The sequence below is a fragment of the Chrysemys picta genome, chromosome 11 (genome assembly GCF_011386835.1).
Source record: "Chrysemys picta bellii isolate R12L10 chromosome 11, ASM1138683v2, whole genome shotgun sequence".
Classification (NCBI taxonomy): Eukaryota; Metazoa; Chordata; order Testudines; family Emydidae; genus Chrysemys; species Chrysemys picta.
In genome coordinates, this window is record NC_088801.1 from 28163326 (window position 1) to 28179693 (window position 16368).

Genomic DNA, 16368 nt, shown 5'->3' on the forward strand with positions numbered 1-16368 from the left:
TGTATCCGCAAAAAAGAACAGGAGTACTTGTGGCACCTTAGAGACTAACAAATTTATTAGAGCATAAGCTTTCGTGGGCTACTGCCCACTTCTTCGGATGCATATCTATTTCAGTGACTCAGCAGAGCCCATTAGCCTTTGCACAGCAAGATCAAGACTAGCTAACAAGCTGGTGTGTTTCAGGTAAACACTGTCAGCATATTCAGGCGTCAAGACTTTCTTTCTCCGTAGTATGTATCTAGCCAAAGCTACATTATCTTAGGTGCTGTGCAGCACTTTACATCCATAGATCTCATAGAGAGAATTATATTTATATAGGGAATGGAGCTACACCAATTTACACTAGCTGCGGATGTGACATATAATCTCCACAGAGGGTTGTGCGGGTCTTGCTAAAGAAATGGCAATAGGCAAGTTCCATCACTATTAAATATTTTTCTCTGTTATATGTTTGTCTCATTTTGTAGATTTTTATGAAGTCTTTAGTCTCTGTTTTTTTCCTGTCTGAAGTACATTAGGTCATATGGAAACAGTTATATCATTGGTGTAGAGCAGGTTTCTCAAACTTCATTACACCGTGACCCCCTTCTGACAAGAAAAATTACTATGTGACCCCGGGAAGGGGGACCGAAGGCCAAGCCCCACCACCCCAAGCTGGGGGGCCAACGCCCAAACCCTGCCATCCTGGGGGGTGCCAAAGCTTGAGGGCTTCAGCCCTGGGTGGTGGGGCTCAGAATTTGACTTCAGCCCTGAGCCCCAGCAAGTCTTAACACCAGCCCTGGCAACCCCATTAAAACGACCCACTCTGGGGTCCCAACCCACAGTTCGAGAACCGCTGGTGTAGAGAACTATACCCATTTAAGGCAGGCAGCTAGGAGGACAGAATCAGGGCTTCAGAGGCCCTTAGAGATTTTCGGCCATGCTATCATGTGCAGCTGCCTACACACTGATATGGGCCATTGGTCCCATATGCCCTGGACACTAGGGGATACAATCCCTGTCCCGGAATATGAGCCAGTTGCACAGGTCCCCAGCCACCACTCCTAGGCAAGGCAAAGGGGAGAGACCAGGGGCAGGCACAGCTCTGTCCCTGCTTCTACCAAGTGTCCAACATGTGCTCATAGGCAGGCCAGGCAGCTAGCAACTGGACATGGAGCAAGCAAGGGAAGGCCACAGTTCGGCTGATATATGATCATCATATCACACTATTTATTTAGGATTAACATAATCCTAGTAGTCTACCTGGGAGATATTTTAGCACTGATTGCCACAAATTCTATCCTAGTACTCAGAGTTGAGATTCCTTATACAACTCATTCATGTACACATTCTTAATGCTAACATGGGGGGAAATGCAAAATGAACCCTCTTTCAGGCAAATGAAGAGGTATTGCTCTCATCAAAATGCTTTATCACTGAGCACAAGGGGCAATCCAGTGCCATGCTGTCATTCTATTTCTAGCTTGGCTCTGTGCTGTCGTTTGAATGCAAGTAAATTCTTTACTTTTGGACAATTCTGCAGGAAATTTACAAAGATGCAAATACCCAGGTTCACACGTTGAGAAAAATGGTCAAAGAAAAAGAGGAAGCCATCCAGCGGCAGTCAACCCTGGAGAAAAAGATCCATGAACTGGAAAAGCAAGGGACCATTAAAATTCAGAAGAAAGGTGATGGTGACATCTCTATTCTTCCTGTTGCTGTGGCCTCTGGGACACTGCCATCAGGGTCAGAAGCTACAGCTGGCACATGTGTGGGACCAGTGACTGGGGCTACGTCTTCAGTACCATTGCCGCCACCTCCACCCCCATTACCACCATTACCACCAACATCTGAGACAGGTGAGAAATAGTACGACTCAAGGGGCAGGTGTGAGGTTGGAAGTTGATGGTGCAGCTCACTGTGCCTGATCTCACTCTCACTGGTTTCATGCTGGTTTAAGCTCCATTGAGGGTGTAACTTAGGGTCATTGTCACACAACAGACAGTCACGACAGTGAATATTCATGGATCCAACTTGACAAACCCAAAGTGTTTGAACCCAGATGCAGAAAACAAAGTCTGCTCTGATCAGAGCAGATGGTTTTGTTTCATTCTTTTTAATGAGATGCATACACTGGTATGTATAGTAACTAGGGGCCAGATCATCAGCTGCTTTACATCAGCATAGGTCTGTTGAAGTCAGTGAAGCTACCAGCTTCAGTTTACATCCGCTGAGAAATCTAGCCCAGAGACATAATGTTTTGTGGCTTTTAGTTCTTTCATAGGTAATTCTTTGGTGGGTGTTGGTTTTGTTCTGATTAATGCTTTCAGATGCAAACATGTCTTTTCCCCTTCCTTTTGTAGTGCAAAACGGTCCTGTGACAGCACCTATGCCACCTCCACCTCCGCCTCCACCACCACCTCCACCTCTTCCTGGTCCAGCTGCAGAGACAGCCCCAGCTCCTCCACTGCCTCCCCCACCGCCACCATCAGCACCCCCTCTGCCAGGAACAGCCTCTCCCACGGTGATTTTCAACTCAGGATTAGCAGGTAAAACAGTGAAACTGACATGCGTGCCCCACCAGTGCATTCTTCAAATAAATTACAAAAAAATCCAGCCATGCTGTTTAGAAGGAGCTCCATCAGAAAGTGACTTTTTTTTAATTAGTAAATTTAAAAAAAAAATCAAATTGAGAGCATTCCCTGAGGATGATAAAGCACAGAGAGACACCCCCATACTGATCTCCGACATTCTATCCACCACTTGGAATAGTCGGAGTTTATAAAATTGCTAGTGTCTTTTATGAAGGATTCCCCGCTGCTGGTGCTTTCTCATATTATAATTAGAGCAGGTCAAAACATTGTTTTCTTTTGGCTTTTTTCAATAACACAAATTTTTCAAAAAATGTTTGTTTTTGTCAAAATCTTGCAGATTTTCTTCAGAATTCAATCATGTGTGGTTTAAAATAAAAAAACTAAATAAAATATATAATAGTGGTTGCCAAAACCCAAACATGTTTCAGATTTGTTTTTTCAATGAAAACCTGAACATTTTTGAAGAAAGTTTGAACAAAAAGGAAAACTTTTTTGGTTTTGTCGCAATTTTTTCTGGGAAAAGAAAGTCCTTGACCAGATCTAATTATATTATTTTTATGCCCTCTTTGACTTATACCAAGTACCTAACCCAGCAAGTGAGTACTACTTGGTATCACCCCCCAAGAGATCATGAGAGCACACTATAATTGCAGAACGAGAGAAGCCGAGGAGTTCTGATTAATATATTTTTAAAACTGATTAAGTATTTCCACCCTTTGATCTTTTTGTTTCCTCTGAAGGAGGAAAACTCTGAGAAGCAGAGTCACCATGGAACTAGTGGGTAATGGTATGTTTAAAAAAGTAACACGCGTATAGCTGAGATTACTGATTAGGCTTTCCCTGGCAGGTTTATAAAAATAGTATTCCGATTTCAAAGCATGTGCGCTATTGTAATATTCCTTTGGCACCACATCTTCTTGGACTAATAATGGGTAAGGGGCTACAGTATGTGGTTTCCTTTCACCTTTCTCTTCCTGAAACTCGTCCAGTATTCAAACTCAGTCCTGTGGTGATAGAAAGAGTGAGCTGAGCAGCAGAGGGATTCTGATTTGGGGTTTTGGAATGGCATTATAATGTCAGCTTGCCTGCCTGTCTGACCTCCTCTCTGTCCTTTTCCTTTTTTAATCTACAACCGTTGGCTTGATTTTGTCATTAGTCATAGACCTCCCTGTAAACCTGGTGCTCAGTCAGCCTGCTCCATTTCTGTGTATTGTCTTGCTACAATTAATATCGTTTCCTTTGAGTCAAGTGTGATTTGGAGGAATATTATATGCCTCATGCTGCAGTGTGGCTCATTAAAATCCACTCAGTTCCCTGAGCAAAGCTCATTAATGAGAAGAAAAGGCTATACCTAGGGTCCTGTGCAATTCTCAGGAATCTCATCACAGGGTTTACTGGAAATGCTTTTCTGATTTCTGGTGCCAGATTTAAATCCTGTAGCGAGTGCTGAAGGTGTTGAACTACAGAAAATTACAGAGCTAGTTGGTGGGTAGAAAATGACTGAGATAGGATTTACATACGGTATTTACATGTGAGTAAGTATATTGCACACCAGTGTGATGTAGGTGGACTCCCTAAGTCTGTGAACTGATTGGTTCTAGGAAGGAAAATAACCTGAAGTAGATTTTGAAAGCTGCTTGAAATGGATACTGATGCTATCCTTACATATTGATTAATTCACAGCCAGCTGGGATTTACAGTTAGCTTAGTCTGTGTTGCCAAGTAAATGTCTCTGTGCATTGTATATGAATGGGCCATGAGGTTGATTTGTACCTCATATTTAAAAAGAGAATTGTAGGAGCCTGCAGCACAGTTCTCCTATACTGCAGTTTACTATAATGTTCCTGAAGTATTTTTGGGCCATTGTAGTATGGAGGACTATTCTCTAGTATTTGTTCTTAAGGAAATCCACTGAGCCAAGGAAGATGAAAGTGTCAAATCTTGATAAAATGCCTACATAGAAGGGAACATTTCTCCTACTGCTTATTCATACGATGTCATGTGATCACATTAGCATGATGTATTGGGAACTTGTGAATTGATTAATTATACTATTCTAACCATCACTATTTTTTTTCTCTTTGTTCTTTCTGCTTCCGGGTAAGATGGGCCAATCAAGCTTTTCTGTAGGTTCTTGCTAAGTATTTTAAGTATTTGCACCCATTTCCTTTCTGTCCCTTTTGTGCTGTGACCTCCTCCTTCTACTTGTTATTTTAATTTCAGGCTTGCGTAATTTTTACATTGTTCCTAGAGTGTGAGCTGCTTGTTAATTACCTGCAAATGTCAATCAGGTGTGCAAACAACATGTGGAAAAGAGAGTTTATTTTAACACCTTTTGGAGGTTAAAAAATATGCACCTTCAGATAACTTTGTGAGTGCTGTCAAACTGAATTGTTTCTCAGTACCAAGGCACTGATTTAGCAAAGCACTTAAGCAGATGCTTAAGCCCCATCCACTTCATTTGAGTCCTACTCACTGACTTCAGTGGTATTAAGCCCATGTGTAATGGGGTTTCCACTCACTGTTAGTGCTCCTCCTCTTGTCTAGATCTGGGAAAGAAGCTCTTTCAGAATCAATTGCATCTTTCTGCTCTGTCTGTGATAGTCTGCCAAGTCACCATACAGTCCACTTCTTCCAGGGTTATGAAGTCCAACAGGACCACTGTCCAAATGCCTTCTCTGGACGTTGTTCTGCTCCAGCTCGGGGCTCTCTTCCACTCTAGCAGTGACTGCAGGGGAGCCTGGGCCCACCCCTTGCCCCAGGTTACAGCCCAAGGACCCTATAACCAGCAATCCAGGTCTGCTCTGTCCCTATCCCTGTTGCTGTTTCCCTGAGCTCCTTCCTACCCAGCCTCTCTCTTGCCACTTGCCTGTTTCTGGGTTTATCACTGGCGACCACTCTACTCCCCATTGCCACTTCATCCCCTCCCAGTCTCATGCTAGACTCCTTACTTCAGGGCAGGATCTCAAGACTTACTCTCATGCCAGGGAGTGACTGCAGCCTCCTTCTGCTACTCTGAAACCTTCTGCTTTCAGCCTCTTAGCCTTATAGTGCTGTCCCAGCCTTCCCCAACTGGGCTTCATTCACTCTTAGGCTAGGTCTACACTACCCGCCTGAATCGGCGGGTAGAAATTGATCTCTCGGGGATCGAATTATCGTGTCTCATCGGGACGCGACAGTCAATCCCCGAATCGACGCTCTTACTCCATCAGCGGAGGTGGGAGTAAGTTGGCTCCGATAGGTCGAATTCAGCTACGCTATTCGCGTAGCTGAATTTGTGTATCTTAAATCTCCCCCCGCCCCCACCCCCGTAGTGAAGACCTGCCCTTAGTTAACCCCGGCCCTCCCTCTCCCAGGTGAAGCCAGGTAACCTAACTGACCTCTCAGGCCTTTGTTATCAGGGCTGGTGTGGGGTGCACACCCCATCACACTATGCTTAAGTATTTTGCTTAATAGGATTGGAGTAAATCCCCTGCTTAAGTGCTGTGCTGAATCAGGGCTCTCAGCCTGTAAAGCCTCTCTTTGGGGTCTATTCCCCACTCAAGATCCTGTAACTGTTGAAGTCAGTGGCAGAAGTATCATTGACTTCAGTGTGTGTGGGATCAAGTCTCCAGATTGCATGCATAATTGCTGTTTAATTGATGGCACTTACTCATGTACCTCAAGGAAAGAGTAGGACCACTTTAGTGTTACCTTACGCATTTAAGCATGGTTCTGTAACAAAGGCAGGGAATACTTTTGGTTTATTTAGTATAGTTTCTCTTAGAGCTGGGCAAGTAATTCACAGTAACCGTTTATTCATAAATGTAGTTTCTTCTTCTGTCTGGGTTTCTGACTTTGTCACTAGTCCAGTTATTCATTATTCTAAATTCTTCGTCAAGTAATTCTTGGCCTAGAGATTGTGTAAGCAGTTCATTTCATTTGCTGGTCAAACTCGATTGACTAGTGTTTGATTTGTGTTCCTCCATCCTGAGTGGATGACTATAACTCTGGCAATCACGTTTCCAGTGTGAATACTCAAATTTACAAATTCAAATTTTATTTTGTGAATGCTTAAAACTCAGTGTTTCTACAACTATTCCTGCCAGTAAGCTCGTTCTGTAGAGTGAACACAAAAGGGACACAGACACAGAAGAACTGAATTCTTCTAAAAATTTGAATCAGGGAAAATGAGAGAAATGAATGAGAGAAAAATGTTTTCATCATTTGCCCAGCTCTAAAGCACAAGAGGAGACTGAACCCTGAAAAAGATGGTCTCTGTCCTGGAAAATAATACATGGAAAAGTATTGAAGAAAGGCAAACTGATGCCTTTTTATCTCTCATGCTCAAATGTTATAGCTCAGGGTGTAACCTGACCACGTGGGTGGCACTGGGAAGAAATCTGCTGCTCGGACAGCATTGCACAATTGTCTAGATGCGCTATGGATATAGAGGGAAACTAGTACATCTGTCTTGGAAGAAGAGATGTATTCAAAATGAAGTTCCATATGTGAACAACCCTGAACTTTGGGAAAGTTTGCATCTGGATCAGAATTTTACACTTTGAGACTACCTGTACTGGGAAGTATTACGTATACACTGCTGGAGATGGTCTGGACTTCTGTTGCTATATTATCTCAATTTAGCAGATGACAGTTCTACAGGTTAAATGGCTTTTTCCAGCACTGGGGGAATAAGAAGCAGGGTTTCTCTCTTTCAATCGACCAGATGACAGTTCTACAGGTTAAATGGCTTTTTCCAACACTGGGGGAATAAGAAGCAGGGTTTCTCTCTTTCTGACTGTAGCCTGAAAATAATTTAATCATTCACTCCACATCTGAAAATAACTTAATCACATTAATGAACAAATCTTAATGACCATCACAAACTTCTAGTAATTGGCTGGGCCTCTAAATCTCAGAAACAATGAAAAGCAACATCCCAAAGTAGCCATCTACTTTAGATCATTTAGAAATACTGAGGTTTCACTGGTTTTTTTTTTTTTTTTTTTTGGCAATTTGACACTTCTCTTATATGGCTTAATTAACCAAATTATATGTACCATGGGACATTTGGGGTTAGAAGGACCTGCAGTGAGTCACCTAGTCCATACCTCTATATTGTCTCTTATTAGTGTTTAGAATGACTATCTTTAGATGCCTGTCTAACCTTAGATATCTCCAGTAATGGAAGCTCCCTTGGTAGCTTGTTCCACTGCCTAATTATTCGTAGGGTTATAAAGTTTTTCCTAGCAATTAACCTACATTTTCCCTGCTCCAACTTTAGCCTATTACTTCTTGTTCTGTGCTCATTGACTAATGAGGATTAATTGGTCCCATCTTCTATAGCATCCCTTCAAAGTTACTTTAAAAGATTTACTGGTGCTGCACAATCAGAAGGCAAAACCATTTGTTACCTCAAGATGTAATTGTGCTAAAATTGAAAACTGGCTTTTATGTGCTTTAAAATACAGACAAACTCAGGCTTGTGGGAAACAGTAGAATCCCTTCCCAACAGGCAATGTTCCCTTGTAACAATATCTTTTTTGTAAAAGGGCTTCTCTTTCCCTTGTCACACACCACTGATTGAATCCTCTGCTAGACAGAGGACTCACTTCTAGCTGAATCCTCAGCTACAATCCCCTCTCTCAGTTTAATCAAAATGATGTAGGTCTTCAGCTAGCACCTCTAGCTGTTGCTAAAAGCATTAGTCAGAGTGCCGCTGCCTTGATGTCAGCTTGAACAACTTTATCTACCGCACTGATTATTAAAAGTTAGGTAGTAAGGACTGAGTAACATCACACACCAGTGGCCCAGGACTGCAAGGTGCTGAGAGTGCACAATCCACATTAACGTCAGTGGGACTTGAGAGTGTTCAGCACCTCACATGACATGTCCTGATGTTACATCCAGAAATGGGATGTCCTCTGGCAGAACAGAACTAAAGTCACATACCATTTTATCCATTTTCTATACTGGTTAAAAATTATTTTGGTTTCTAAACCAGGCCAGAACAATATTAAGAACACATTATATTAGAGTAACATATTTGCTTTTGTGAAATATTCTTAATCTCAAGCTTTCACTAAAGGTATGTGAATGCCGGGTATAAAACAGCTGAATAGCTAGATAAAATCTCTCTCTGCTGTTTGTCTATCACGGCAGCATAATCTTTTTGGGCTTTTAAAAGTATTTACTTAGCCCTTACTAGTTCTTCCTCCAGTGCTGAAATGCCATCTGCAAAAAACTATGTCTGGGTTGCTCCAGATGTTTCCCAATTCTTCGACATTTGTAATTTCATTCTCTTTGATGTCTTTAGCTGTGAAAATCAAGAAGCCAATCAAGACAAAGTTCCGCATGCCTGTCTTTAACTGGGTAGCTCTCAAACCCAATCAAATTAACGGGACGGTCTTCAATGAAATTGATGACGAAAGGATCCTGGAGGTATGAATACTGCATATTGTGTTTTGATTCCCAGTACTACGTGCAGTGTAAGTGAATGTACAGTTTTGCAAAGACAGATCATCGTAGGAATTATTTCTGAAAGTTATTGTTTGTGTTGTTAAATAAGAATAGTTTCAGCTGCTTGAGATCCTCAGTAAAAAGGCATGAAATGGCTTTCAGTTTACCCCAGCTGAAAATCTGGGCCAGACTGACTATAAAAGTGCACGTCTTTGTTTGAAACAAATTAATCAAGATGGCTGATGGCATTTTCCCAGTATAAACATGCTGATGCCATTTATGGGATGCAGGCTCCTGCAGATTGTTGAGTGCTGTTGAAGGAGAGTTGGAGCATCAGTGTAGTAGGGTTGAGCACTAAGCTTTTGTATAGTATACACGAGGCTACAGCTGGTAGAAGGATGAGTAAAAAGCTGAAAAATCTTTTGACCTTAATTTCACAAAATCACATGCTATAACACTATTAGAATATTAGATTTTGGACCATTACTGCAGACTATTGTCTGCAAGGGTGGATGTGCATATATCAACACAGTGTGGCGTATATCAGTCAAAGTCTTTCTATGGAATTCTGAGAAAACTTTGGACAAGTGCAATTTAAAAAATATATTTTTGTGGGGGGATTTCTTTCTTTTTAGGATTTAAATGTGGATGAATTTGAAGAAATATTCAAGACAAAAGCTCAAGGTCCAGCCATTGATCTTACTTCAAGCAAACAAAAGATAACTCAAAAAGGGTCAAACAAAGTCACATTATTGGAAGCAAACAGGGCCAAAAATCTTGCCATCACTTTAAGAAAAGCTGGAAAGACTGCAGATGAGATATGCAAAGCTATTCAGGTGTAAGTGCAAAACTTGTCCATGGAGCAATCATATCTAAGATTTACTCTGCTTTTTGGTAATTGGCACACATAGAAAATCTGGTTTTGAATTGGCAGATAATACAAAGGTTTTTGCAGCTGCAAAAGATCCAAGAATAAGGATGAACCATTCTGAGTCCCCCACAAATCATTGATTGCATTCTCCCTAGATGAGTTAACTTGCAGTTTTGTGTCATGATATCACTCTGCAAGTCAGTGCAAATTATCTTGGAATTTAAAAAAAAAACCCTAATTAGTAGTTCTTAAAAGAATGCCATGAACGTAATTCACATTTGACTCCTATTATGCTGCATTTCCTATAATAACTGTAAATTAAAAGCAATCCTGAGACAAGTATGGTAAATATTAAGAATAGGTGAAAAGTTTTAGTTTTTGCCACAATGTCTGAATTTAATTCACATGCACTGAATGCAATTTAGATGGTATTGTTTATGTAATGATTAGATACAATGCCAAATGCAAAAATGATACAAGTGAGTACTACCAATCTTAACGAAGGAACGTAGTTTCATGTCCTGCTTCTTAAGAGTATTCATGCACTTTATGGATATGTCTACACAGCAATTAAACACTCGCAGCTGGTCCAGGTCTTGGGCTACAGGACTGTAAAACTGCTGTATAGATGTTCAGGCTTGGGTTGGAGCCTGAACTCTGGGACCCTGCAAGGGGGGGGAGAGTCCCAGAGCCCGGGCTCCAGCCCAAGCCCAGTCATCTAGCCCCACAGACAGAGCCCCACAAGCTTGCATCAGCTGATCCGGGCCAGGCGCAGCTGTGCCCCGGGTCTTTTATTCCAGTGTAGATGTACCCTAAGATACATTCCAGTTCACTTTCTTTAGTCTTTGGAACATATTGGAGATGATTACTTGCCTGTCAAAGCCAACATTTTGTTAGGCTAGAGTACTCATTTATTACTGCACTTTTCCCAAGTTAGACTCAAAAGCGTTAGCATTTGCGGCTATGATGAGCATCTAATGTTTCTCTGCATGAGTACACCTCAGACAGAGGTTTGGATGTTCAGACAAACATTGGTTCATTCTTCTAATCTGGCCAAATAATAACATACTCTCAATCTGATGCTGCAGATCTAACTTTGTAGGTTACAAGATCCTTCTCCTTTTACATAAAATTAGTATCTTCTCTTCCCTGTTTTCATACTCCAGTATCTTATAGTTGGGGATCACCAGGTCTTCCCCCATTCTGCAGTCAGTAGGTCAGCTCCTTGCTTTGTCCGGCACTGCTATGTTCTGCTCGGTCAGCCTTTTCCTTATTCACACAAGTCTTGGTCTTGAAAGTCTTTGTGTGCTGCACAGCAGAGTGGCAAGAGTGTTTTCTTTCCATGCATGTGAGAGTGGAGGCTTAAGAGTGAGCAACAATAAGATTGTAAGTCCTCTTCACCCACTGGTTTACTTGTAAGTGCTCAAAGTAAACATAAAACATATGGCTAAAAAAATGGCCATATCTGCGGTAATGTAAAATTAAGTGTGGTCCTCATCATATTAAAGATGTTAGCCACACGTCCCGCTTTAGGACTTACTGAGTAACATAGCAACCAGGCAGCAGCATTCACATCAATACAGATTCAGTTACCCTGCTTATCGCTTTGAACATGTGCTTATACATTTAGCACTCTGCACATGCATTACGCAGGATCGAGCCCTCCCAGCCGTGCTCACCCAGAACAGTAAAAATGGAGGCCCACGGCTTCACTGTAAGCAATGCACCACCTAGTCAGCATCAGAGGCCACCAGTGTGTCAGGGGTGGCAGGAAACTCCTGAGGTTTATTTTTATTGTCCCAGGCTTGTGTATGGCACAGGCCTCCAGGAGTCATGTGCTCTGCCTATTTGAATAGGGATCATGGGGAAGGCAGGTTGCTGCCGTTTGGTTGGCTTTGCCAAAGCAGACAGGCCTGGCATATTTGGTGGGTCCTTCTTATAACACCAAGCTTTCTGTGTTGTTACGATATAGATTTGACCTGAAGACGTTGCCAGTAGATTTTGTCGAATGTTTGATGCGATTCTTGCCCACTGAGAACGAAGTGAAAGTGTTACGGCTCTATGAGCGGGAGAGGAAACCTCTCGAGAATCTGACTGATGAAGATCGGTTCATGATGCAGTTCAGTAAGATTGAGAGGCTGATGCAGAAGATGACCATCATGGCCTTCATAGGCAACTTCGCAGAAAGCATCCAAATGCTGACGCCGGTGAGTGAGCCACAAGCGATAGAGCAATGTTAAAAAATAAATTAGCGTTGAATTAATTCTAAGATGTGCAGACATTAGGGCTTCACAAGTGGAACTCATTCCAACACTCTGCATCACTTTTTAAGATACTTAGACAGACCAAACCTTCTTTCTGTTTTACTTTGCCATCTAGGTATAGCTGATCAGAAAATTTTCCTTGGAAAATACTTTCAAAGAGAAAAGAGGAAAAAAATCTCAATCAAAATGTTCACAAAAAAAAGTTTCATGTTTTTCAATCAGTTCTATATCTATCATAGGTTTAGGAATTTGACTATAGTAACCACAGTAGAGTTTAGGCCAGTGATTCTCAAACTTTTGTACTGGTGCCCCCTTTCACATAGCAAGCCTCTGAGTGCGACCCCACCTTATACATTAAAAACACTTTTAAATATATTTAACACCATTATAAATGCTGGATGCAAAGCAGGGTTTGGGGTGGAGGCTGACAGCTCATGACCCCCCATGCAGTAGCCTTGCGACCCCCTGAGGGGTCCCAACCCCCAGTTTGAGAACCCCTGGTTTAGGCCTTGCTCATGGGCTCTAAACAGTACATCTACAATGATTTTCAGGAGTCTCGCTCTGTGAAGCCAAGTACCACGGAGTTGTGTGGTGTCATAAACCCTATGCAGATTCAGCAGAGATATGTTAAAGATAGATGGAAGATTTGAATATCATGATGAATCATTGCAGCTCTTGAGAGGAAAGGAGAAAGAAATAAAACCAAATCTAGCCAAACAATGTTCTAGCTATGACTATCATTTAATATTGTTATTGCAGTGGTGCCCAGTGTCCTCAGAAAGGGCCAGTGCCCACGCCTCCCTCCCTAATTGATGACATCAAAGCTTTTTAAGTAACCCACTCGAAATGATTCATAGCATTTCCATTCATAGCACAGAAGAGAGTGACTATAGCATTTAATAGGTTACATTGCTAATTTTTAAAGATTGTCATCTAAGATATGCCTGCAAAATTTGTGCATTTGTGTCTGCAAACTCCACATCTCTGTATGCAAATATAGGCTCAGATTTTACAGACACAGCTTAGATGACAGTCTGTGTCCCAAAATGTTCACAATGTTTCTTTTTATTTTACACTTTTAAGTATTTAAAAGTGGTTTTAATATAGAAAGCATATTGTTTGAATCATTAGCTGAAACGGAAGACGAATTAATGATGTTCATGCTATCTATACTGGTGACTCCCTGAGGCCTGTTCCACATAATTTGATACATCTTTCATTGTCATGAAGAGCATGGCACTGTAGAACCATGCTTGCATTTTATTTTACTCTACATTAAGCCTGCAGAGCATGTGAACAACTTGAAATCCATACACAGAGGGGAAGGAGAATATTCATGTCAAGATCCCCATCGTGCAGATCCAAGAGTAGAATTTGAGTGCTGACTTTTACCTTGCATTTAAGGTTTTACATGCGTTAACGACACCTCTTCTCGTTATTTGCTTTTAGCAACTCCATGCAGTAATAGCAGCATCTGTCTCAATAAAGTCATCCCAAAAGCTCAAGAAAATACTGGAGGTAAGTACAATTTTATTTATACACGTGTACTTTAATGAGATAATCAATGCTATTCCTCCATGCATACTGGAATATACCTACCTTCTTATGTTAAAAACTCACCGTTCAAAGTATATGTATTGACTGTTACCTCTTTCTCTCACTCTGGCAGATAATCTTGGCTCTTGGTAACTATATGAACAGCAGTAAAAGAGGAGCAGTTTATGGGTTTAAACTACAGAGTTTAGATCTGGTGAGTAGAAGAACAACATCTTGGCTGGGAGCTAGCTTTGGTGGGGAGGGTGCCTGCTACTCAGTTCTTCCCCTCCACACAGTTCATAAAAAAATGTTAATGACAGCCTTGCAATGGACCGTGCCTGCCATTCAGTTCAGAGACAAGATGGGGGAGCTAATATCTTTTATTGGACCAACTTCTGTTGGTGAGAGAGACAAATAATTAATTAACTAATTGGAGGACCTGTGCTTAGATGGTTTCTGGTGTGGTGGAAGAAGGGTGGTGATGGGATAGATGAGTGAAATAAAAATAGAAGGGGTTCAGGTGCTGTAGTGCCATAATGGAGATAGAGGTTTAAATGTCTTCAGTCATATGTGACATGAGATTGGCTGCTAATCCATCACAACTCCAGCTCAGAGTTTGGGACAATTATCAGTCACTGCCCAAGATAACAGACAATATAGCAGGTCAGGTTGGATGTGCATTAGCAGAGCTGTATGGGGAAAGCTCTCACAGCATCAGCCTGCACTCTGTCTGGCTTGAGCTAGTACTACCCCTCTCTCATCTTTCACGAGAACTAATGTGTGGCAAGTCCCACCCACCTTTTAAAACAACAGGGGGAAGACAGCTCATAGTGAACAAGTGGGCAATAGCCAATGAATAGATGCATAGTGGATGCCAACTCTATTTTAAAATATGACTATATGGTATAGTAAGAACAATTTGATTTGGGAACCTACTTAGCTGAGGGCTTTCTCCCATGTTAGTCTCAAAAGACATGCCTCTAATTTGTAGACCTAGTTTCTCAGCATTCCTTAATTGTTTTTCTTTGTGCTTCCCCATCTAACAAAGTATAAGTTCAGTCAACAGATAATTTATAGCCTGGCCTTTACCACACCTTAATCCAACAGTTTCCTTGCCTTTTGCTTGCAGCTGTTAGACACAAAGTCAACGGACAGAAAACAAACGCTGTTGCACTATATATCCAATGTTGTGAAAGAAAAATATCACCAAGTATCCCTCTTTTACAATGAACTTCATTATGTGGAGAAAGCCGCTGCAGGTACTGTGACCAGTGTTGCCCTTGTTAGTATGTGAACCAAGTTCTGATGTATTTTAATCCTCCTATCCCCATGAGCTGTTCAAGAGTGGGTCACACTGCGTCAGAGTGGGCGACTAGTGTCATATATTCTACAAATATTCACATTTTCCCCATGCTTGTAAACCTTTTCTCTTCTCTTTCTATGAACATGCAAATGACCAAGTTTTACTGGTCCACACGGTCACAGAAAGTGAGTTTCAGAGCTGAGAGTGTGAGTATTCACAGATGCCAAACTTTGCCCTCTTCCCAGAAGTGCTGGTGTGACATCCAGCCAGCAAACAGATGCAATGTAACCTGTCAGTGTGAATACTGAATACTTGCAGAGAATTTTTCAAGATCAGTATAAGAGTTTAAGAAAATGTGAACAACAAATACATTTCAGGACACTGATTGTGATCTGCTTGTGGATATTACATAAGTAGAAAAAGAGCCTATGTTTGTTGAAGAAGCTGTTCAGCATCAATTACACAACTGTAATCCCAAATGAACAGTTTAAATTACCGTCCCCTTTGCAATAATGTCCAAGTGTTGGGTTTTGTTTTTTTAAAAGAACATACACCCGTATTACTGGTCAACATGAGGTTGTCTTAGTTAAACACTATTAATACGCACACAAGTGCAATGTGAATTTTGGAGATTGTCATCATCTTAGGGGTTAAACACATTCTTAAGTAAGTAAACTGATTTTCTCAATTTCTTGTGCTTGCAGCTGGATTCTGATATTTAAACTACAACTTGTTAGCCTTTAGTAGATTTTAGGAATCCATTTTAAACACAGGGAGGAGAAAACTAAGTGCTATGTTCTGTGCATTAGTGGGTGCTTGTATGGATGCAACTAACCCCTGTACAAGAATGACTTAACAGTCAGTTATTTTCGGTGCTACCATGGAAATGCACCAAACATTTATGAATTTTTATCCCAAGCTAAAACAAGTCAAAATACTGATGAGCAATTTCTAATTATACAGGGCAATCTGTGGCTTAATATTTACCAAGTTCCCAACTCTGAGATCCTGTGCCTGGATTTATGAAACACTTCTCATTAAGGAGTTAAGAATGTTTAGATTTAAGCCTATAGTAGAGTGTTTATGTCACTCTCTCTACAAAAACACTTCAGCATTTTTGTTTATTTCTTAGTGTCCCTTGAAAATGTCCTGTTGGATGTCAAGGAGCTCCAGCGAGGCCTGGACCTGACAAAGCGAGAATACACCATGCACGACCACAATACAATGCTGAAGGAATTTATTCATAACAATGAAGGAAAACTAAAGAAACTGCAGGATGATGCAAAAATAGCCCAGGTATTCTTTTTAATCCCAGTCCCTGCCAAGGTGATGTAGAGACCAAGCAAGAAGAATCTGGAAATGCAGGAATTCCTGACGGTT

The 16368-nt window shown here is 41.3% G+C and overlaps 1 protein-coding gene across 16 annotated transcripts in view; it reads left to right on the top strand.

The window, feature by feature from the left end:
• The window catches only part of FMNL2 (formin like 2), a 270469-nt gene that overhangs the window by 243617 nt on the left and 10484 nt on the right, over nucleotides 1-16368 (top strand). For 9 of the 16 annotated variants that reach the window (XM_065561734.1, XM_065561733.1, XM_065561735.1 and 6 more), the window contains 9 exons: nucleotides 1523-1838; nucleotides 2343-2528; nucleotides 8872-8996; nucleotides 9650-9852; nucleotides 11858-12092; nucleotides 13599-13667; nucleotides 13819-13899; nucleotides 14815-14944; nucleotides 16121-16284. In XM_065561734.1, coding sequence (XP_065417806.1) covers nucleotides 1523-1838; nucleotides 2343-2528; nucleotides 8872-8996; nucleotides 9650-9852; nucleotides 11858-12092; nucleotides 13599-13667; nucleotides 13819-13899; nucleotides 14815-14944; nucleotides 16121-16284 — 1509 coding nt within the window. Of the gene's footprint in view, nucleotides 1-1522; nucleotides 1839-2342; nucleotides 2529-4678; nucleotides 4700-8871; nucleotides 8997-9649; nucleotides 9853-11857; nucleotides 12093-13598; nucleotides 13668-13818; nucleotides 13900-14814; nucleotides 14945-16120; nucleotides 16285-16368 lie in introns of all 16 variants that reach the window. The other 7 variants (XM_065561726.1, XM_065561731.1, XM_065561729.1 and 4 more) reach the window with 1 other exon arrangement.